The sequence below is a fragment of the Rhinopithecus bieti genome, unplaced genomic scaffold (genome assembly GCF_001698545.2).
Source record: "Rhinopithecus bieti isolate Rb0 unplaced genomic scaffold, ASM169854v2 scaffold_26710, whole genome shotgun sequence".
NCBI classification, from domain to species: domain Eukaryota; kingdom Metazoa; phylum Chordata; class Mammalia; order Primates; family Cercopithecidae; genus Rhinopithecus; species Rhinopithecus bieti.
In genome coordinates, this window is record NW_016811906.1 from 75,171 (window position 1) to 99,805 (window position 24,635).

A 24,635-nucleotide genomic window follows, 5' to 3' on the forward strand; every position below is an offset into this window, starting at 1 on the left:
AGCCGGGCATGGTGGCAGGAACCTGTAATCCCAGCTACTCGGAAGGCTGAGGCCAGAGAATCGCTTGAATCCAGGAGGCGGAGGTTGCAGTGAGCGGAAATCACATCATGCACTTCAGTCTGGGTGACAGAATGAGACACCATTTCAAGGGGAAAAAAAAAAAAAAAGAAAGAAAGAAAAGAAGAATCTTAAGAGTTGTGAGGCAAAAGCACCAAGTAGCCTATAAAGGAAACTCTATTAGATTAACAGCAGATTTCTCAGCAGAAACTCTACAAGCCAGAAGGGATTGGGGTCCTATCTTAGCCTCCTTAAACAAAACAATTACCAGCCAAGAATTTTGTATCCAGCAAAACCAAGCTTCATAAATGAAGGAGAGATAAAGTCTTTTTCAGACAAACAAATGCTGAAATAATTTGCCACTACCAAGCCAGCACTACAAGAAATGCTGAAAGGAGCTCTTAATCTTGAAACAAAACCTCAAATACACCAAAATAGAACCTCCTTAAAGCATAAATCTCACAGGGCCTATAAAATAGTAACACAATGGGAAAAAATCAAATTATTCAGGCAATAACTAGCACAATGAATAGAGCAGTACCTCACATCTCAGTACTAACCTTGGATGTAAATGGTCCTAAATGCTCCCCTTAAAAGATATAGAATGGCAGAATGGATAAAAATCCACCAACCAACTATCTGCTGTGTTCAAGAGATTCATCTAACACATAGGAACACACATAAACTTAGGTAAAGGAATAGAAAAAGATATTCCATGTTAATGGAAACCAAAAGCAAGCTAGTCTTATATCAGGCAAATCAGGCTTTAAAGCAACGACAGTTAAAAAAGACAAAGAGGGACATTACAGAATGATAAACGGTCTAGTCCAACGGGAAAATATCACTATCCTAGATACATAAGCACCTAACACTGGAGCTCCCAAATTTACAAAACAATTACTACTAGACCAAAAAAATGAGATAGATGGCAACATAATAATAGTGGGGGACTTCAATACTCCACTGACAGCACTAGACAGGTCATCAAGACAGAAAGTCAACAAAGAAACAATGGACTTAAACTATACCCTAGAACAAATAAACTTAACAGATATTTACAGAACATTCTACCCAACAACTGCAGAGTATACATTATTTTCATCAAAACATGGAACATTCTCCAAGATAGACCATATGATAGGCCACAAAACAAGGCTCAACAAATTTTAAAAATTCAAAATTACATCAAGTACTCTCTCAGACCACAACGGAATAAAACTGGAAATTAACTCCAAAAGTAATCCTCAAAACTATACAAATAAATGGAAATTAAATAATATGCTCCTGAATAATTTTGGATCAACAACAAAATAAAGATGGAAATTAAAAAATTCTTTGAACTGAACGATAATAGTGACACAACGTATAAAACCTCTGGGATACAGCTGGGCACAGTGGCTCATGCCTGTAATCCCAACACTTTGGGAGGCTGAGGTGAGCAGATCACGAGATCAGGAGTTCAAGACCAGCCTGGCCAACACAGTGAAACCCCATCTCAACTAAAATTACAAAAATTAGCCAGGCATGGCAGTGCGTGCCTGTAGTCCCAGCAGGAGGCTGAGGCAGGAGAATTGCTTGAACCCAGGAGGCGGGGGTTGTGGTGAGCCGAGGTTGCACCACTGTACTCCAGCCTGGGCAACAGAGTGAGACTCCATCTCAAACAAACAAAAAACCTCTGTGATACAGCAAAAGCAGTTCTAAGAGCATTAAATATATGTTAAATACATATTAAATCATAGCATTAAATGCCTACCTCAAAAAGTCTGAAAGAGCACACAAATAATCTATGCTCACACCTCAAGGAACTAGAGAAACAAGACCAACCAAACCCCAAACCAGCAGAAGAAAAGAAATAACAAAGATCAGAGCAGAACCAAAAGAAATTGAAACAAAACAAAAAACAAAAAGTTGGTTATTTGAAAAGATAAACAAAATTGATTGACCATTAGCGAGATTAACCAAGAAAAGAGAGTATCTAAATAAACTCAATTAGAAATGAACTGGGAGATATTACAACCAATACCACAGAAATGCAAAAGATCATTCAAGCCTACTATGAACACCTTTGTGCGCATAAACTAGAACACCTAAGGGAGATGGATAAAATCCTGGCAATAGACAACTCTCCTAGATTAAACCAGGAAGAAATAGAAACTCTGGACAGACCAATAACAAGTATTGAGGCTGAAACGGTAACAAAACTGCCAACAAAAAACAAGTCCAGGACCAAATGGAGTCACAGCTGAATTCTATCACAATTCAAAGAAGAATTGGTACCAATCCTACTGAAACTATTCCAAAAGACAGAGAAAGAGGGAATCCTCCCTAAATCATTCTATGAAGCCAGCATTACCCTGATACCAAAACCAGGAAAGGACATAACAAGTACAGATTTTTTTCAGCTTTATTTTAAAATGTTTAAACACAACAAATTCAGTTCATTAAGTCTAAGGAAAAAAATGAGCCAGAAATAGACAAGCCTAACTATGAGTTCATTACAATTTCTATTTTCTAATATCTATACTTAGGTCAAGATTTTGTGCAGTTTGACAGTTAACTGGCAACCTCATGTGAACATAATTGAAGAACAGAGAATAGGGAAAAATGTGTTTGAGCAATCAAAAATACATGTTAAAGTCAATGTTATAAACCATATGCCCTTCACAAAGCAGAAATTTCTCCTATCTCTTTTATGGATTTTTTTTTCTTATTTTATACAAACGTTTAATGAGTTTAGTGATTTGGTTATCCAATCCAAAGCAGATTAAAAGATGACAAATTAAAGGAAAAGCGTTTATTAAATAATAGCAAGTTGGCAGTAGAGGGAAGTGATGGGCAATATTCTTTTAGCAAAGGAGAATACCTACTTACAAACAAAACCCCTTAAATAGAATTTACAAAGAATTACAAATGTACGGGAGTCTGGAGTTATTTACTAAAGAAACAAATAACTCCAAACATTAATTAGTCATGTATTCAACAACAATCACTGTTCCTAAAAGCAGAGTTAGTATCTTTTATTGAAGACAGATAGATGTTTATAAATTGTTTCCAAAACTTAGCACTCCAAATAGTTTGGAAGAAGGAGTCAGCCTTGTTTATCAGGCAAAGTAAGTTATGAAGCGCTTCATTTCCCAAAGATAATTGGAAAATAACTTATTTTATATATAGCTTGACAGTACTCTAGCCAATTTAATTGTGGTTTCATTACTTCACTTACAAGTGCAAGCATATTTTCCAAAGCCAACCATGATAGCTGTTTCCATTTCTGCTGTTTTGGTACCTGCTATTATTTGTTTTTTGAAAGGTTTAACTAGTAGCATAGAAGCTAATTACAGTCATGTGCTGCATAACAATGTTTTAGTCAACAACAGACCACAAATGTGATGGTGGTCCCCTAAGACTGTAACAGAGCTGAAAAATTCCTATCACACAGTGATGTTGTAGTTGTTAAGTTGCAGTGCAATGCATTACTCACATGTTTGTAGTGATGCTGGTATAAACAAACCTAGTGTGCTACCAATTGTACAAAAGCATAGCACATACAACTATGTACAGTACATAACACTGGATGACAATAAATGACATTACTGATTTATGCATTTATTATACTTTTTATTTAGAGTGTACTCCTATTTATAAAAAAAAGTTAATTGTAGGCCAGGTGCGGTAGCTCCCACCCGTAATCTCAGCACTCTGGGAGACTGAGGCTGGAGGATCACTTGAGCCAAGGAGTTCAAGAACAGCCTGGGCAACATAGTGAGACCCCATCACAACAAAAAATACAAAAATCAGCCAGGTGTAGTGGTGTAGACCCAACTAGGAGGCTGAGGCAGGAGGACTGCTTGAGCTCAGGAGTTTGAGGCTGCAGTGAGATGTGACTGAGCCACTGCACTCCAGCCTGGGTGACACAATGAGACCCTGTTTCAAAAAAAAAAAGTGAACTGGAAATCAGCCTCAGGAGGTTTCCAGAAGGCAGCATTGTTATCATAGGGGATGACAGAGCCATGCATGTTACCACCCCTGAAAACTGTCCAGGAGGACAAGATGTGGAGGTGAAAGAAAGTGATATTGATGATCCTGACCCCGTTTAGGGCTAGGCTAATATGTGTGTCTTAGTTTTTAACACAGAAGTTTAAAAAGTGGCCGGGTATGGTGGCTCACGCCTGTAATCCCAGCATTTTGGGAAGCCAAGATGAGTGGATCACTTGTGGCCAGGAATTCAAGATCAGCCCCGCCAACATGGCAAAATCCCACCTCTGCTAAAAATTAAAAAAAAAAAAAAAGGGGCTTGGTGGCACACACCTGTAATCCCAGCTACTTGGGAGGCTGAGGCACAAAAATGGCTTGAACCCAAGAGGCAGAGGTTGCAGTAAGCCAAGATCACGTAACTGTACCCCAGCCTGGGCAACAAAGTAAGACTGTGTCTCAAGAAAAAAAAAGTTTAAAAAGTAAAAAACAAAAAAACACTTTAAAATAGAAAAAAGTTTATAGGGTAAGGATACAAATATTTTTGTATAGCTGTAAAATGTGTCTGTGTTTTAAACTATGTTATTACAAAAGTCAAAAGTTGAAAAAATTTTGTTTGTAAAGCAAAACATTATAGTCAGCTAAGGTTAATTTATTATCAAAGGCCAGGTGCAGTGGCTCATGCCTGTAATCCCAGCACTTTAGGACGCTGAGGTGGGAGGATCACCTAAGGTCAGGAGTTCAAGACAAGCTTTGGCCAACATGCTGAAACCCCGTCTCTACTAAAAACACAAAAATTAGCCAGGCATGGTGGTGCAAGCCTGTAATTCCAGCCACTCAGGAGGCTGAGGCTACTTGGGAGAATGCTCGAGCCCGGAAGTTGAAGCTGCAGAGAGCCATGATTGTGTCACTGCACTTCAATGTGGGCAACAGAGTGAGACTCTGCCTTAAAAAAAAAAAAATTATTAAAGAAAAAACTGTGAAACATTTAATGTAGCCTAGCTGTACAGTGTTTCTAGAGGCTACAATAGTGTCCTACTACTATAGTGCAACTTCCTAGGCCTTCATATTCACTCACTGACTCACCCAGAGCAACTTTTAGTTCTGTAAGCTCCATTCATGGTAAGTACCCTATACAGGTATATCTTTTTAATCTTTTACATCACATTTTTACTGCACCTTTTCTATGCTTAGATATGTTTTTAAGTACACAAATACCGTTGTTATAATTACCTACAGTATTCAGTACAGTAACATGTTGGACAGGTTTATGGCCTACCAGGACTAGACTACAGCATATAGCAGGTGTGTAGCAGGCTATATACCACATAGGTTTAAGTATTCCCTGTGATGTTCGCACAACAATGAAATTGCCTAACGAATTTCTTAGAACATTTCCCTGTCCTTAAGTGACATATGGCTGTAATTCCTCTGGGCGACTATGCCTGAGATTCCAATAGCTGCCACTAGCATGGTGTGGTACAAAGAGCACTAGATTTGCAGGCAAAAGGCTTGGCCTTTGAGTCCTGGCTTTACCACTTGCCAACTCTGGAGTATCTCACTTCCTCATTGAGTCTGTTTCTTAATAGGGAAAATAACATGTACCCTCCCTTCCTCAAAATTGTGGTGAAGAACTTTGTAAGTTCTAATTGTATTGATAATGCTGAAAAGCACTCTTATCTTTGTTTGGTACATATATTTGGCAGATAGAATCTCTTCAGGTATGATAGAAAATAGAACAAAACTTGAATCAAGCATGCTTCTTCCTTGAAAATATCACTATTTAAATAATAGTCAAACTAATTTCTTCCTTTAAAGTCTGAATATACCAGGACCTTTATTAAAAGAAATGCAAAAAATTTGGTATAGACAGGCCTCATGTGCCTGAATTTCAACTAGTGCCTTGGTCTAGGATATCTTCCCAGAAGCACGCATCCTCTCTTCCTTGAGTCCAAATCTTCTAGACTATGTATGTACTGTTAACGGAGTTCGTTTAACTGTAACAGAAGTTTTCCAGCAGACTAGCCTTTAGTTACTGGCATTCAATTCATGTCTCCTGCCATGCTTTGTTATATAACTTCCCAGTGCTTTTCCTGATAAGAAACTTTACCTCCATGTGGCTTCTCTTTCTCCACAGCTGCATCCACTCTCACTGGTGGTCAAAGCAAGTTGACTTGACCTGTGGACTCATTCCAGCAGAAGTTGTTAAATCACTGAATCTTCTAGCATCCCCTAGATCAATTCTCATTTGTCACTGTAGAGATTTTTATGAAACTTTCATTGTCAGGTGTGTTTACATTCTCCCTTCCTTTCCTATTTTGTTATGAACAAATATATCAGGATAGTTTTCAAAAAGTTATTCAATGATTTCTTCATAGTTGTTTAAATTTTTTTCATAGCTACTCCTCTAAAATTGTACAGAAAACTGTGCCTGCTTTGTAAACTATAGTAAAAATAAAAGTTAAAACAAACCTGGCTTCTTTTCAGCACAGTATGGTTGACTTACTTTACATGAACTGATGTTGACTAAGAACAAAGTGATTTGATAACCAAGTTTTTTGTTCCAAGCAAAGGAGAGTTTACAAATTTGAGCTGGGGAAAAAAATGTGCAGCACCCCAAATCACAGTCCTCTAAGGAGACATTAGCTATTATAAGCAGGTCCAAATCCTGTCAGAATGTAAACCCTTTCCTAATCCCTAAGTCATTTCTCATCTAATTATTTTAAGAGTCTTTTGGTTGTACTATTTTTAAAGTAGAGCAGAGGGACACACAAATTAGCTGAAGGGTTTTTAAAGCCACTGATGCATTGGGTTGATAAAAGTTAATCCCATCTAAAATTGCAAATATAATTTTATCCTGATGCCTTTCTTAGACTAGGCAAAAGTCAGAAGACTTTTCATCAGGAAAGAGATGAGAGAAGATAGCACTAGATACAGTCTATCCCAGGAAGAGATCATCTAACCACGGTAGTTAACAAGTATTAACCTAATTCAAGCCTGGAGCTTACCTTTACAGAGTCTGCCATAAATAATGAAGTATCGTACTTCTTCCTTGTGACAGATAATGGCGGTCATGTTGCCTCAAAGCAGGCAGCATTTTTTCCTTTTCTGTTTAATTTTAATCAGTTTTCTTCTATACTTGATCAAATAATATATATTTCACAGCCAAAGTGGTAATATGTAATATCATTATACTCTATTACAACTAAATGAAGACTCAAGAAAATAATCAAGAGTACATCTTGGCCTTCTAAATTATTCTGAAATTATACTGAAGTCCAAGTAACTGAACTCCTTGTGTGGCTAGATTTTTGTTGTTGCTGTAGCATTTAACTTTCAGGAAGAGTCAAATGATAAGCCAATTTCAGGGACTGAAAGACAGTAGGAGGCACAAATTGAGATCCTGTCCATATGGATGAACTACTTATCTCTTTTCTATTTACTATCCTGGACAATCAGAAACTATGAATATGATGCCTCCAAAACACAAATAAATATACTCTATTTCTAACTGGAAGAATGTTTAGAAAGACTGATCTATTCATTCAGTGAATATTGACTGAATACCTACTACATGTCAATCACTGTTTTGGGAACTAGGAATACAGCATTGAACAAGAGAACAAAATTCCTGACCTCACATAACTTAATTCCAGTAGGGAAAGACAGACAAATAAGCAAAATATATAGTATGCCAGATACTGATAAGTGCTATGGAAAAAGATCTTGAATTATAAGATTAAGACAATATCAACATGTTTTTAAAGAGTAAACTAGGATTAAAGGGGAAATTTTAGTACAGTCACATGTCCCTTAACGATGTGGGAATGCATCACTAGGCTATTTCATTGTGTGAACATCATGGAGTGTACTTACACAAACCTAGACGGTATAGCCTCCTACACATTTAGGGCATGTGATATAGCCTATTGCTGCTAGGCTACAAACCTGTATAGCACGTTATTGTAGTGAATATTGTAGGCAACTGAAACACAGTGGTATTTGTGTATGTACACTTATGTAAACATAGGAAAGGTATAGTAAAACTGCAGTATTAAAATCTTATGGGACCACCATCTTATAAGCAGTCTGTCATTGACCAAAATGTCATATGCAACACATGACTGTATATACATATTACCAACAAGAATGACAGGGATAATTGAGATGTTACTGCACAAAGTTTCAATACAGGCAAAAGCTAATGTGCTCTATGTGCTACCACATAAAAGGTTGTTTAGTTTATGACCCACATAACCAAAGACAAACCAGAACTTCTTATTCTTCAATCACAGCCTGGGCTCATCAGGAAAGGCAGCTAGCACTTCAATGGACTCACTGCCTCTACCTTCCTTCTTGCTTGGATGAAGAATCTGAATCTAGAAGCCCACCAAATTCATCCAACAGCGCAAGCAGATGTTGCTTTGGAAAACATCTCAGCAGAGAACTGTCCTGGGATGTATTTCATCAGTCTGATACTTCCAACTCTGCCAGGGAATAAGCTCACCAAAGGCTTCCCATCAAACAGCTCTGCCCTAAACACCTCAGGGATTCCCCAACAGTGTCTTGCTGGCCTAATGACACTCATGTTCCTTCTCATGCTTACCTTTCTTTGCCTGACGTGAGTGCAAAAACCTATCTTAAGCAAGATAATTGTAAAAATAAAAAAACTAAATAACAAATATCTCCAGAGTACTTACAACAACTACTGTCACATTTAGGAGGCCACTCTGTGCCAGGCTGTAATTAAGGGCATGAGCTCCAGAGCAAGCCACCTGTCACTTGTCAAAGATTATAATCTAGGAAGAAAGATACTGTTCAAGGAGCCAGAACTACTCTAGCTGTGGTTTCTGCCATGTAACCATGAGCAAGTTACTTAATACCTTTGTGTCTCAGTTTTCCCATCAGTAAAATGGAGATGGGCATAAGAGTGCCTCATATAGAGGATTTTTGTGAAGATCAAAATAAGCAAAAACATTTAAAGCACATGCAAACAAGTGCTCAAGTAATATGAGATCTTCTTATCATGGTTTTCTAGTCCCTTTAAACAGTATCAAATTTCATATTACATTTATTTAGTAGAGAAGATCCTATACTTAAATACTTCCTTCACTAATAGGATTCTGTCTTTGGGAACTTCTCCTTTTCTTTACCTTTTTCTTTCTTTCTTTCTTTTTTTTTCTTGAGACGCAGTCTCGCTCTGTTGCCCAGGCTGGAGTGCAATGGTACAATCTCAACTCACTGCAACCTCCGCCTCCTGGTTTCAAGCAATTCTCCTGCCTCAGCTTCCCGAGTAGCTAGCTCGGATTACAAGGAACTGCCACCACGCCTGCTGTGTGTGTGTGTGTGTGTGTGTGTGTGTGTGTGTGTGTGTATATATATATATATATCTTTTTTTTTTTGAGATGGAGTTTCACTCTTGTTGCCCAGGCTGGAGTGCAATGGCACGATCTTGACTCACTGCAACCTCTGCCTCCCAGGTTCAAGCGATTCTCCTGCCTCCGCCTCCTGAGTAGCTGGGATTACAGGCATGCACCACTACGCCCAGCAATTTTGTATTTTTAGTAGAGACAGGGTTTCTCCATGTTGGTCAGGCTCGTCTTGAATTCCCGACCTCAGGTGATCCAGCCACCTCGGCCTCTCAAAGTGCTGGGATTACAGGCATGAGCCACCACGCCTGGCCTTCTTTCCCTTTATTTCCTTCTAAAGTAAATAGACAATACCAACATTTGGATTGCTTTTCTTTTAGGAAAATGGCAATGGCTCCATGGAAAAGTAGTATATTGAGAGAAAAGTGCTAAACCAAGAGCTGGAATACCTGAATTCTAGCAGGGGGCTGTCACCAACTAGCTGCCCTAACCAGGCATTAGTTGTATAGCATCATACAGAGAAATCTGCATTCTACTGAAGGGTAGCAGACATTTTACAAATAATAATACAATTTCAGACATATTCACTATCAAATATGCTTCATTTTTCTGTTATCATACTGTGTAGTTTAAGTATTCTTTCCTTAAGTCACTAAACATAAATTTGACTTCAAAATAAGCATCAATCATAAAAACACAGGTGAGTCAAGTATGCATGTGTCTACATATTTGTAAGTGCAAAATACAAGGGAATGAGAAGGTTATTTTCTAGATATTTCACACCAAACTTGCAGGAAGAGAAAGGATGTTATGGTGAGTATCTTAATTCTCAGCAGTGTAGCTCTACCTCTTTACCTGACTTAACAATAATACCTCTCCAGTGATTTTCCTCCAACCCATTATTATCCCTCAATACATTATTCCAACTAACAAATTTACATGATGAAACAGAAAGTGGAAATGGCTAAAGAATACTAAAAAAGAGCTGCCAGGTAATGAGTGTCCTATAGATGTTATTGGTCTTTGGTCTACTCCATCAATGAGATGGTGGAAGGAAACAAAGTTGATTATACACAGGGTTAAACATACGTAAAGCAACTAGCACAGGGCATGGCATATGGTCAGTACCCAATATATAGCTATCATTCTTACTATTACATGCAGCCATATCACATACAAAAGAAACAAATCCCAGGGAAGTTGGTTTCCTTACTTCACACAGGTAGTCTGTAGGGATTTGAACCCAAGTCCATTGAGCACCAAAACTTTACCTCTTTGCTTCCAAAACCCACCTTGCCAATTGTTGTTGAATTGAATGGTATAAAGTTCAGTGCACTGAAAATTCACTTGACATTGAGATTCATTTGACAAGTCAATGAAGTCTGAGCCATTTAAGTAACTGCAACATAACAAGTTGTTTTTATTTTCATTTTTTTCTGGAGACAGGGTCTTACTCTGCCATCCAGGTTAGAGTACAGTGGCATGATCATGGCTCACCGCAGCCTTGCCTTCCTGGGCTCAAGTGATCCTCCCACCTCAGCCTCTAGACTAGCTGAAACTACAGGCATATGCTACCATGTCCAGCTAATTTTTTAATTCTTTGTATAGATAGGGTCTCACTATGTTCCCCAGGCTGCTGTTGAACTCCTGGACTCAAGCAATCTTACTGCCTCGGCCTGTCAAAGTGCTGTGATTACAGGCATGAGTCACCTTACCCAGCCAACAAGTTGTTTTTAGATTCACATGAGCTTGCCACTCAGCATGAGATTACCCGTATATTTTGTTAGCCTACTCAGTCAAAACTTATTTAAAATAACAAAACTACTCTGCCCCATTTATAAATCTCAACACTATACACCTTTTAATGATTACATTTGGGTAATCTACTATAGAAAGTGGTACAAACCCTCGATAGGAAGTTATTTCTACTACATGCTGCCAATTCTCATGAAGGATTTGTGACATACATAGTTTCTTCTAGTAATATTAGCATCTTAGGCAAAAATTTAAATTGCCTCTGGATGTTCTGTCAATTCATTAAAAGATAAAGGAAATCTAAGTGACATTTGTTTACGAACAAATTGCTCAGAGAACTGAATAGGAAAATATTTGCTAAATAAGAGAATGATGAATCCTTGTTAATAGAAAAGAAAATGCCATGTTCACATAAGGTGTGTATCTGACAAGAAGAATGACATAGAGGGCTCAACAATTGGCCTGGGAACTTGATTAATGTATAAAGGAAGAATGAATCATCCATTCAATTCCTGAAGATTCGTCACATACCTGCTGCCTAGAAGGAAAGACAGACATGGATCTACCATCAGCAGTACAGTGGGGGAATTCCCTCTCATGACCTCCCCTCTGTCCCCCTGAACGGGGCTTTTCCCTTAATAGTAAGTTGTCCCACTGAGGAATGAATGGCCCTTCCTGAGACCTAAAGATGAAGGCCAAAGAAAAAAGGGCATTTGTAGTAGAAGGGTCGGCGAGGGGAGGAACTATATTCAGAGGCAAATGATTATTTTTTAATTATGAAGGTCTTGAATTGTTCACAAATATTCCATCCTTCCAGCATCTTCACCCTGGGAAGTAGAAGACCAGGGAAGAAAGATCCTGCTCTGTGACAAGGGGAGAGAAAGGGAGAGACTGCCTTAACCAGGAAGCCTCCACGCCCACAGCCTAGGCCCACGGATGGACTCGGGGGAGAGAGTGGCTATGAACCACCTGAAATTGTATACAAAATTCTGTGTTTACATCAGATCTCAAAGGGGGCCATGACCGCCATCAATTTAAAGGTCAAAGTTCGTGCACAAGTCTGACATAAAATCTCAAATCCTGGGTCTTTTGCTTATCAGCTATGTAATCACTCAAACTTTTCATAACTTCAGTTTCCTAATTTGAAAATGGAAAAAAGATAATGCAACGCCTAACTCATTGAGAAGATTAAATGAGGCAAATTAAGCTTCCAGCACAATAATGCTCACTTACCCAAAAGGAAAGTCAAAGCTTCTAGAGATACTAGAAGGAATGGAATCTGAATCTATACACCAATGACAGTGAAAGCACTTAGAGTCCCCCAAAACACCACCAGTTCCTTCATGTCCACCATTTTGTAACTCACCTTACAAATCTCAAATGAGTAAATTCATGCTTAATTCCACATGGTCCTGAGACTATACTACTGTGACAGACTGTTGGTAAGAAAATAAGGACATCTGGTATCTCAAGGGAAAAATCCAATACTGGAAGTAAAACATCTTAGGCTTTTAGCCTTTAAGTTTATTAGGCACTAAGCCTAGGTTGAATAATACGCCATTCTTCAAATAAACAGGTTTCCAAATTCTGCAATAACTTGTGATTATACAATAGACTTTAAAATGCACATCCTCCATGTTTGTATGTGTAATTTCCATACTTATTTATATGGCTAATTCTTAATTACCTAGACCAAAGAAGAAAAGTAACAGAAAACCCAAACATCAAGAAAAATCCCTGATCATTTGTAATTGGTGTTAGACTTGGGAAAGCTTTCTCTATCTAGGTGAGAGGCCAACCTAACATATTTGCTTCAGGTGGTCCAATAGCTCTAACTGAAAATATTCACAGATTCTTGTCTCTACCTCAGTCTTATTTGTTTTATAACATACACACCTAAATGAATAACTACTCGGCCCAAAAGGTAAAAAAGTTTCTGGGTACTAGACTTTTACTTTACACATATTTCAGCTATTTTTAGAGTCCAAATGAAAACAGCTAGTACATAAGGAAATAAGCATGAAATTCTTGATGTCTACTCAGATAACAGTCAAGATAAGGTCAGTGGATATTTGGAATACCTAAGATACTAATTTAAAATAAAACACTTTGATGGCCAAGAACACTTTCTAAAGTTGTGCTTGAGGGTTATGGTTTGCGTTATATGCTTGATTCCTCTCTAACAAATCCCCTAGCCAAAAAATATCCCCATCTGCCATAAGGTGCTATGAGAAGTATCTGTTCAAAGTCCAGTGAGGAAGCTGACACTCCCTTGACACAGCAATCTTACCTCAGAGAGTCACTACAACTAGATCACTTTCTAAGTGTTTCAGAAGAAGCCCCAAAGTAAAAAAGAAGAGTCTAAAGAAAATAGTGCTTTTCTATTTGAATACAAAACTTTGGAAATGTTTAACTCTCTCCAGGAAATAAAATCAGAGCAAATAAAGGCAGACTTAATTGTACTGCTGTCCATATTTATCAATCTAAATTCAAAACTCTTAATTTTTAAACTAAGTAAACATTCATTCAGTAACAACATACTGTAAGCTGAAAGGCACTATCCCAGACCCTGGCAATGCTCCAGTCAACAAGATTCCTACTTTGATGGAGCTTATATTCTATGGAACAAAAACTTGACATTGTGCGTAACGCACTGAACACACAATTTAAAAAACATTTCGTAAAGATCTATGATAAACCGAAGCCTATAATTAAGAAATAAGAGGCTACCATATACATTTTGCTAGACTTTCATCTTCAACAAAATACCTTGCAGGTAATTTTTAGCAGTGGCTCAGTCTTTAACTCAACTTCAAAACAACAGTTATGTATGAAGGCCATATATGGGAACAACAATAAAGAGGCCCCAATACACACACACACCCCTCAGAAACAGGTGAAAGAAAACTGTCCTCTAAGTTATAAAACTAACACAATACACCATAGCAAAAACATCAAAAAAAAAAAAAAAAATCTTGAAGAGACTTCCATGGTTTCAGAACTTCCCCATATCCTGAGGATTAAAAACCTTTTTAGGCTGGGTGTGGTGGCTCAAGCCTGCAATCCCAGCACTTTGGGAGGCCGAGGTGGGTGGATCACCGGAGGTCAGGAGTTCAAGACCAGCTTGGCCAACATAGTAAAATCCCATCTCTACTAAAAATACAAAAATTAGCCAGGAGTGGTGGCAGGCGCCTGTAATCCCAGCTACTTGGGAGGCTGAGGTGAGAGAATTACTTGAACCCAGGAGGCAGAAGTTGCAGTGAGCTGAGATCGCGCCATTTGCACTCCAGCCTGGGCGACAGAGCAAGACTCCATCTCACCAAAAAATAAAAGAAAAAAAGAAAAGAAAAGAATTCCTATGAAGAGAATAAAGATGAACACTTATTAAGAGTTTCCCAAATACCAGGTCCTTTGCTAAATGTTTTACATTTAACACTGAATCCTTACAGCCACTATCAAGTAGGTACTATTATTATCCCCAACTTACAGATGAAAAATCAATGACCTTGGGAAATTAAGTGATTTAATAATTACTTAAATTACAGCACTTGGATGCAACCTAGGTGTTTCTGACTACTGCAGACTGTCTTAACCACTTTGCTAAGCATCCATCTCAAGAGGCAGACAGGGACTAAAGCACCACTGAAGCACTGCCCAGAGGAAAGGGTGTCCTGACTTAAAGAAATTTGTCTGGTCCTAGAGGCAGCAATTCTCTGCTTATAAAAATATGTACTTTTTCTTTTCAGAGTCTCACTCTGTCGCCCAGGCTGGAGGCTGGAGTGCAGCGGCGCAATCTCAGCTCGTTGCAATGTCTGCCTCTCGGGTTCAAGTGATTCTCCTGTCTCAGCCTTCCAAGTAGCTGGGACTACAGGCATACACCAACACGCCCAGGTAATTTTTCTGTATTTTTAGTAGAGATGGGGTTTCACGATGTTGGCCAGGACAAGCTGGTCTTGAACTCCTGACCTCAGGTGATCCGCCCACCCCAGCCTCCCAAAGTGCTGGGATTACAGGCATGAGCCACCACGCCTGGCCTACTTATGAAAATATCTACTTTTTCAAGGCAACACCTCTTCTGATTCCATGTTCACCATGAAACTTCTGGTTTGTTCTGGCTCCCATGTGCCCTAACTATAGGAAAATCTTAGCCTGGGAAGAGGGCACACATACCTGGGACCCTTGGCAGTTCTTTACTGCTTATAAATTACTAAACTTTGGTCCTAGTTTTACACATCATTCTCAGTGAGCTAGATTAAATCAGGTCTTCCCATGACATGAGATTTCTGAGCTTGGCTCTTGCACTCTGGACTGTGCTGATTCCATCAAGGTGATGCCCCAGGCAGTGGCCATGCCCAGGTGGGCACCCTCTTGTCTCACCACCTCCTTCAAGCCTCTACAGCATATACTTTTAAAATTTGAGAGAATTTTCTAGCTCCCCTTAAACTCCTTAAGGACTCAAAGCCTCTCTTGAAAAAATGTTTTGAAACTCAGACGAATGATAGGCAGGGAATTCCAAGAGCTTTGAGAAACTATTGCTATAACGAACAGCAACATTTTCCTAATGGAATAATTCATTTTCTCATTTTTAAAAGTTACTTTCTGTAGTTCAAATATGGTGAATTGAGAAGAAAGTTAGCAACCTAAGTTAACTATATTGGATATATGTATATTAACCATGTTGCTTTTAATTTAATATATCTTAGACACTTGTAAAAATATGAAGGCTAAAAATACAAACAAAAAAAAAAATACCCATACACCCAGTGTAAGAAACACTACTGATATAGCTGAAACCCCTGGGTATAGTGTTATAGTAATATTATTGTGCGGCCCTTGTAACTGTCATTATAGGGCCATGCACGGTGGCTCACTCCTGTAATCCCAGCACTTTGGGAGGCCAAGATGAACAGATCATGTGAGGTCAGGAGTTCGAGACCAGCCTGGCCAACATGATAAAACCCTGTCTCTACTTAAAAAAAAAAAAAAAAAAAATTAGCTGGGCGTGGTGGTAGGTACCTGTAATCCCAGCTACTGGGGAGGCTGAGGCAGGAGGACCACTTGGACCTGGGAGGCAGAGGTTGCAGTGAACCAAGATCGCACCATTGCACTCTAGCCTAGGCAATAAGAGTGAAACTCCATCTCAAAAAAAAAAAAAAAAATTGTCATTATAGAAGTAAAATGGTATTCAATTAAGCAAGAGGAAAGACTTTTCCCTCTATTTATATTTGGACAGTAACAAAGTTTTTCACCCAAATCTATAAGATACGATAATTCCAGATTTGCTTGGTGAGAGAATAGTGCAAGAAACCAACATACTGATATTTCTTGGTTGAATCAGAGACTATATGTACAAACGAGAAACAGGTGTGACCCCACTCAGATTATTTCTGAACAGTCATTTGGTAAGATTAGGCCTGATGCTTGAGCCATCTGTTTATATGCTACAGAGCCGAGCTACTGGGGCTTTCAAAGGAAAAGTTTGCCATACAAACTTTCTACCCATGACTGTTACTAAATGTCGGAAATCGTGCAACAGACTCTCCAAGGGCAAAACATTTTCTAGGGACCATGCCTGTTTCCTCTTCTGGTAAAAATCAGGCTCAAAATATACCCACAGCTATATAAAGTTACTAGTTCCCTGAGACTGATAACTTCTAACAATGGATGGCAATTTCTCTGGACTTATTAACAGAAGGAAGGCAATGCCTGTGGGTTCAGTTCTGCCTGTATTTACTGAACACATTCCACACCTGGTATAAAAATAAACCAGGGCCGGGCGCGGTGGCTCATGCCTGCAATCCCAGCACTCTGGGAGGCTGAGACGGGTGGATCACGAGGTCAGGAGATCGAGACCATCCTGGCTAACACAGTGAAACCCCGTCTCTACTAAAAATACAAAAAAATTAGCCAGGCGTGGTGGCAGGCACCTGTAGTCCCAGCTACTCAGGAGGCTGAGGCAGAAGAATGGCATGAACCCAGGAGGTGGAGCTTACAGTGAGTCGAGATTGCGCCACTGCACTCCAGCCTGGGCGACAGAGCGAGACTCTGTCTCAAAATAAATAAATAAATAAACAAACCATAGTTCTTCAAGAAGCTGACTCTAGACGTTATAGACAGACCTGGTGTATGAGGAAGAAAATCACAGGAAGAAGAAACCATAATAGAAAAAAAAAAAGTCGAAGCAAGCAAAATAAATAAATAAATAGAATAAGCCACTAAGCCAAGCAAGGAGGTACACGCCTATAATCCCACCTACTCAGGAGGTTGAGGCAGGAAGATAACTAGAGGAAAGAACTCCCAGACCAGCCTGGGCAACACAGCAAGACTCCATCTCAAAAACACAAGTTTTAAAAAAAAATTAGCTGGGTGTGGTTGTGTACCTACAGTCCCAGCTCTTGGCAAACTAAGTCAAAAGGATCACTTGAGCCTAGGAGTTTGAGGATGTATTGAGCTATGATGGTGCCAATGTACTCCAGCCTGGGTGATGGAGTGAGACCCCATCCCTATGAAAGAATAAATGCAAGTAAACAGGGACTGGTTACTGAGGCCTGCTGTTCTGGTTTTCTTTCTTCTTCTTGGGCAGTTTCATCTCAGTTTCCTTCCAACACTTTCCCCTCCTCTAATGTACCATAAGGGGTCGGCAATGTCCTCTTTTTCTTCCCTGGAGAGCCTCATACCATCTTCTGGCTTTAATGAACTCACTTAGGCTGATACTTCCCAATCTCTTCCCTCGAACCTGGATCTCGTGCCTGAACTCCAGATCAGCAGATCCATCTGTCTATTCAACACCTCCAATTGGCACCTCAAACACCTCAAACTCAGTATTTCCAAAACCGAGCTCACGACACGCTCCTCCTTGCCCCTAACAGATCTGCACTTCCTTTCACGTTTCCTCTCTGTTATAGCCCCACCATCTATGAAAACCTGAATATCAACCTGGACCCATGCTAACCCCTGCCTATTACTCGGTAGGTCCTGAATATCTCCAGATTCCAACCACCTCTCTCCAACCCTATCCAACTCCAGGTGGCTACCATCTGTACCTGAACCACGCCCTTCGAATCATTCTCCAAAGGGCTCACTCTTCACAGAAACAAATGTACCACACCTGTTTACACCCTTCATTAAACTTCCCCACTACGCTCAGGATAAATCCAAATCCCTTAACAAAAAATCCTCATTTGCTGCCTTTACAGTCAGCCTTTCCTCCACGCACTTCAGGCTTCAGGCAGACTAGCTCCCTCTGCGTCTTTGGCCCTGTGCAGTTCTCTTTGCTGAAACTCTTCCAGCCCGATAGGACTCCCTTGCCCCATCCTCAGGTCACAGCTCGGAATCAACTTCCCTGGGCAGCCTTCCCTTTGCTGCACCTCCCTCTGGCCTATGACACAACCTCTACTTCCCTTATCACAGCATGCATCATGCCTGTTTTCTTACTGGCAACAACACCAGGGTGAGCTTCCAAGTATGTATGTGCTTGGCACTTACGCATCTTCAGTACTGAGTTATCATATAAGTGACTGGATGGTCACCAGGAGCAAAGTTCATCTATTCCTGACTTTTTAGGTGGAATAACCAGTTTCTCTAACTTTCCTTTACCCCAGAACCAGGCAGCCAAAGGTAGGGAGTGTCCTAGGTTTAATTAGAGACCCTTCTTCACAGGCCTTGCATAACATTTTAAATTTAAGACATTATATGCATACATAAGTACTCCATAACTTCCTACCAACTAGATTAGGGGTTTCCTGGGCAAACCTCCCAATCAGTACTCTAACAGTTAGTAGAGCTTATGGCCTTATGCTACTCTGAGAATTAGGTGTCACAGTCATTCCCATGCTTCAGATGGAGAACCGGGGCTCAGAGATATCACATAACTTGCCCAAGGTAATAGAAGCAGATTGTAAGGAAACTAGAACTCAAACGGAGTTCAGGTAATATGTCTCTAGAACCTTGATCTGACCTATAAGAATATAGTCAATGAATTTTCTGTTTACTCAATGAATGTTGAAAGAATGAAGTCAGGAGCCGGACATGGTGGCACATGCCTATTGCGGGAGGATCACTTGAGCCTAGGAATTTGAAACCAACCTGGGCAACATAGCTAGACCTTGCCTCTAAAAAAATAAAAATGAACAAAAAAGAAAGAATGAAGTCAGTAAACTATACTAGAGATAGGGATGACCTATTATATCACAGGGGGTATATTAGAAAATAGAAATTTGAACAACCCAGAGTGTATTCACATTTGATTCTGGATTACGTTTAGGGAGGAATATAAACATATTCAAAATAAGAACCATTAGCTATTATAGGGAACCCCAAGGGAAGACTTCTTGCTCTAATCTATTCCTGCTTCATGAGGAGGGAACCTACAGGCTCAACTCAGACATCCCAGCCAGGGACACACAGTGAGTGGCCAGTGGGCTAGAACACACAGCCAGCATGCCGAACAGAGAAGCCTGCAGTGTCTTTTTGTCTTTTTGTCTTTTTTGTTTTTTTTTTTTTTTTTTTTTGAAGACAGTTCCGCCTTGTTGCCCAGGTTGGAGTGCAGTCTGTGTGCTTCTCAGCTCACTGCCAAACCATCCACCTCCTGGGTACAAAGCGATTCTCCTGCCTCAGCCTCCCCAGTAGCTGGGATTACAGGGGCCCATCACCAGGCCCAGCTAATTTTTTTTTTTTTTTTTTTTTTTTTGAGCTGGTGTCTTGCTCTGTAGCCCAGGCTGGAGTGCAGTGGCACAATCTCGGCTCACTGTAGCCTCTGCCTCCCAGGTTCAAGTGATTCTCCTGCCTCAGCCTCCCGAGTAGCTGGGACTACAGGTGCCCACCACCACATCCGCTAATTTTTGTATTTTTAGTAGAGATGGGGTTTCACCATATTAGCCAGGCTGGTCTCGAACTCCTGACCTTGTGATTCGCCAGCCTCGTCCTCCCAAAGTGCTGGGATAACAGGCGTGAGCCACCGCGCCCGGCCTTGTATTTTTAGTAGAGACGAGGTTTCACCATGTTGGCCAGGCTGGTCTCGAACTCCTGACCTCAGGTGATAGACCCACCTCGGTCTCTCAGTGCTGGGATTACAGGCATGAGCCACCCTCGCCCGGCCTGCAGAGTCTTTAGGTGGCTTACCTCCCGCAGCTCCAGCCTCTGGGCCACGGCCTCGAGGCTCTCCTGGCCAGTGCTCTCCACGGACAGGGTGAACTCCACAAACTCGTTATTAAGCAGCTGGATCCGGGCAACCAGGCAGCTTTTGCTAGACACCGTGTAGCGCCGGGTGCGTTTCAGTTTCAACCCAAATGGCAGTGGCATCTTCTTCTTTCTTCAAGCGTGGGGGAGCAAAGAGGGAAAAGCTACCCCCACCAACCCGGCTGTGGTGATGCCAGGAGAAAACAATCCTCTCCGAATGGGACGAACACTGTTCGGCCTCCAGCTGCTCACCCAGCAGCCGCTGCCGCCATTAAAAAGCAACGGAGTCTCCAATGGCCCGAGGAAGGGAGCATCGACGCCAGCGCTGGGGAAAGAGGAACGCCGTTACTTAAGCAAAGGTAACGCTGGGCTTTCCTTAATATAAACAAAAGTCAGTCAAGCTGTGTCCAAATAATAAGCCGTCCCCACCCGCTGGAAAAAGGAGGCACTAACAGGACCCGGGAGGCAGGGTGGAATTTTATCTCAGAGTTGTGTTGGGCTCAGTCAGACTCCACCCTTCACTGTATCCTACAAATAGGGATAGCAAGCTGGGCCATCGTCAGGATTAAATGAGATAATGGCCAGCACTACTATAATCCCAAATGTTAGTATTCGTGGTCCTCTTCCTATTTTGGATAAGGTGGTGTTTCTTCATAGGTAACTCTTTCAGGTTGTAGTACTCCAAATGTCAGAGTTCTTTAGTCCTTAAGTGAGAAAAGTGCAAAATACCCCCAAAAGAGCTAGGTTCCAGTCCCAATCCCTTTAGAAAATTAACCCTGAAGGCAAATGGGAGGAATAATCCCCACTAAGAATGGCAGGTGTGTGGTTCAAACGCGGTGAGGTGCCTAACAAGCGCTTGTGGAAGTATTCACGTCATCAAATTGATTTACTGATAAACATCATAAAATACCCTACAAATGCTCGTTATCCATTCATTTACCACTAGAAGAGTGGCAGTTCTGAAAATCCAGACCCCGGCCCCTCTCCAGGGTGGGGACGCCCAAACAGGCCTTCACCTAAGCGGAGCCGCGGCCCAGAAGGGGAGGCGGGCGAGGCCTTCCACGCCATCCTGAGTTAATGAGCGGCCGGTGGGGGCAACAAACCCAGGAAGCCCACGGGGCCTTGGAGCACTCGGCCCCGGCTTCTTCCGCGTCTTCCCCTTGGGAAGAGCAAGCGGCGTTGCCAGGCCAACCAGTAGACTCGGAGGCCCCGGAACCCTCTTTCTGCAGCCGCGTTTCTGGACGGACGCGCTCTAAAAGGACCGGTCCCTCTGCTCCCGAAGGAAACATTTAAAGGGACCAGCGCGAGCCCTACTGGCGGTGGAGAGGTTGGGCGGACCCTGGGTGATACCCGCTTTGGAGCCACAGGACCTCGAAATACGCTCCTTGCAACGTGTTTTATAGAGCGAGGTCTTGCTTTGCCACCCAGACTGGACTGCAGTGGCGCCATCGTAGCTCACCGCAGCCTCGAACACCTGGGCTCAAGCGATCCTCCCGCCTCAGCCTCCCGAGTAGCTGGGACCACAGGTGCGCGCCACCACGCCGGGCTCTAACAGAGTTTTTAACCAGACCTGTTGATGGTAACTTCTGGGCCGAGGCAAATGGGAGCGAGCACCAGCTGGGAATTTTTGTATCAGCTGGATTAGTTTTTTCCCCCTAGACGAGTCTACAAAATCCCGGATATTTCCAGGGTCCTGAGACGGTTCCCCAACTTCTTCTGCGCAGAGGTTGCCTGTTGGGGATGAATCGCTTAGCGAGACCCAGCTATAGCTGGCTACGCTGAGCTCCGGCCCCGGACCGCGCGGAGAGGCAGGATCTGCTCCCGACCCTCTCATCTGGCAGGCAGAACCAAGGCTTCAGGAAGAGAAGCGGCTTTCGCAGTTTCACGCTAGGACCGGCTAAGCTAGGAATCGATCCCAAATTCCACACTCCCAGTCCTCTGCTGGGTCCTGCTCTCCTGACTGCGTCTCAGGCCCAGAGTGATGGGGCACACTGCGTTAGGGAATGGCAGAGCTGGAGAAAAGGGTTCGGCTACTACCCTCGGCTTTGCCAAACTTTACATTTTGAAATTCCATTCCACAAATGTGTATTGCGTCTCTGGGTACAAGACAGCGTAATGAGCATCGTGAGAAATCTAAGACGAATCCCTAAGCCGTCGCTGTCTTTAAGGAGATTACGACCATGCTATAATTACATACAGAGCTGTATCTCTAATAAGGACCCAACCACGGTTTTATCTGGCTAGTTTTTTGTTTGTTTTGAGCTCTGGTTATTCCCCATAGCCAGGAAAATCAAAATATTAAAAACAAGGGATGGGGCAGGCCAGAAGAAAAAAACAAAGCTGGAACTACCTAAGGCACTGTGTTAATTAACAGCATTTGCTGCGTGCCTTCTGTAGGTAAAAACACCATACTATAGAGGGAAACAGAAAATAAATATTAAAAAGATATGGTTTCCACTTCCAGTAGTTTTCAATGCTCTTTGATGTTTCGGGGTATAAACTAAATAAGTAAGTAAAAGCAAGATGGAAAAAAAATTAGCAAATGACAACTTTAAATAATAAGCTTTTAACTAGAAAATTGATAAACCAAGAGTGTAAATATTTAAGGATTATAAATATGCATACAAAACACCCTTTCATGAGATCAGATGGCGGCTTTCAATTTTATATAAAAATTATGGTAACTGGAAACCGGGCGGATTAAGTAGTGTAGACGAACAGACAAGATATTGCATATGTGTAGAGGAAAGATAAATATTTGTATTAGGTGCCATTCAAATATGGTAGTCTTTTCACTACGTAGAACTACGCCTTGAAAGCAATAGATACTACACTGTATAACTTAATTATTAACTTAAGCTCTGATTAAGCAAACTCAGTAAAACGTTCAATTGTCCCTGAGACTTGAAATGTATTACTGCATCAGGGATAAAGGAAAAGTCAAATTATTTTGGTACATGAAATTGAAAAAGTTACAGTCTGTGTGTATATGGTGCATCCCCCCAAGATCTATCCATAAGAATGGCTTGCTTTTTGCTTATTTATATAAAACCCACTATGTTAAAACAATGATTTTGTTTAATAATTTACAAATTTATCAATGATTTACACATCTTAATTTTCAGTAATATGCAGTATTTGTTGCCAAATGATGTAATACAATCATCAATGTCTGAAGATAATAAAACCAAGATGAGTACAAATTTAAGAGTTCTTTGGGGAGGGCTGTTTCAGGTATAAAATAATATGCAACAATATGAAAGTGACTGGGTCTGGAATTATAATTTACTAAAGTAAACATAATTTATTAATAGCTATTAAAGGAAAACTAGATGATTTTGTTTCTCTACAAAATCTTTCCGTTTTGTGGTAAGTAAACGCATACTAGATTCTGCTTCAGTACAAGTTTACAAAAGGCAGTCTGAACTATTTGTGAGTTCATTTTAAATTTTCCCTCTCTACATCCCTTTCCAAAAGTTTCTCAAATACACTTTACCTCTCAATCTTATAGCAATTCCCCTTCCTATTAAGGTCGTCACCACATGTAATTTTGCCAACGTTGCTTTAAAATAAAATAAGCACTAAAAGGAGAGAGTATGTGACATTTTTAGAGTAATATCTATAGCTATAGCATTAAACCCATGTTTCTCACGGAGAAAACATCTCTGCGTAGATGCTCCAGAATAAAATGCCCTAGAAACAAAACGGACTATACTGAGAGTAAAATTACTGTCGTATCCCAAACTTAAAAAAATAAATAAACTGTCAGCAACTATTAGGCATACAGCAGTTGTCACTTGGAGCACACGAATGTTTTGAATGTGTTTGTGAGCATACGCTATTATTATAAGGCTTTCTCAGCAAAAAATAGGACGAGCATGCCAACAGCGGCCAATCTAATCAGGATTTGCAGAAATCACAAGTCGGAATTTGCAGATCCAAGAATTCTTTTTTCCAGAGTAAACATTCTACTCCAAAAACAAACCCAGGCGTTAACAAACAGCCCTTCCCTGCGCCCCTTCTCGCCAAAGTTATCTGGCGAATTTCACGTTTAAATATTCTGAGAGGCACAAATATGCCTAACACATTTAAAACCCTGATCCAGAATTCATCCGCTACAGTCGGCCAGGGCGTTCAGAATAGAAGTTCAAGACCCCTTTTAGAAATTACTCAAGTACATGAGAGCGAACCTGGAAAAGCAAGACTTTTCTCTTTGTTACGCTCCCGCTACGGATCTGGCCGCCGCGCCCCATTCTCCGGGACTCCGGGGCCGCCGGCGCGCTCCGGGGTCCCGGCGAGCGGACACAC

At 41.0% G+C, this 24,635-nt stretch overlaps 1 protein-coding gene across 2 annotated transcripts in view; it reads right to left on the reverse strand.

Moving 5' to 3' along the window:
* The window catches only part of PTPN21 (protein tyrosine phosphatase non-receptor type 21), an 85,740-nt gene extending 64,214 nt beyond the window's left edge, over positions 1-21,526 (reverse strand). The window contains exons 1-2 of one of the 2 annotated variants that reach the window (XM_017895378.1): positions 21,344-21,526; positions 20,271-20,652 (exon numbers count right to left, since the gene is read on the reverse strand). In XM_017895378.1, coding sequence (XP_017750867.1) covers positions 20,271-20,450 — 180 coding nt within the window. In that variant the 5' untranslated portion in view covers positions 20,451-20,652; positions 21,344-21,526. Of the gene's footprint in view, positions 1-20,270; positions 20,653-21,343 lie in introns of those variants that run through there. The other variant, XM_017895379.1, reaches the window with a different exon arrangement.
* Positions 21,527-24,635: the final 3,109 nt, after the last annotated feature.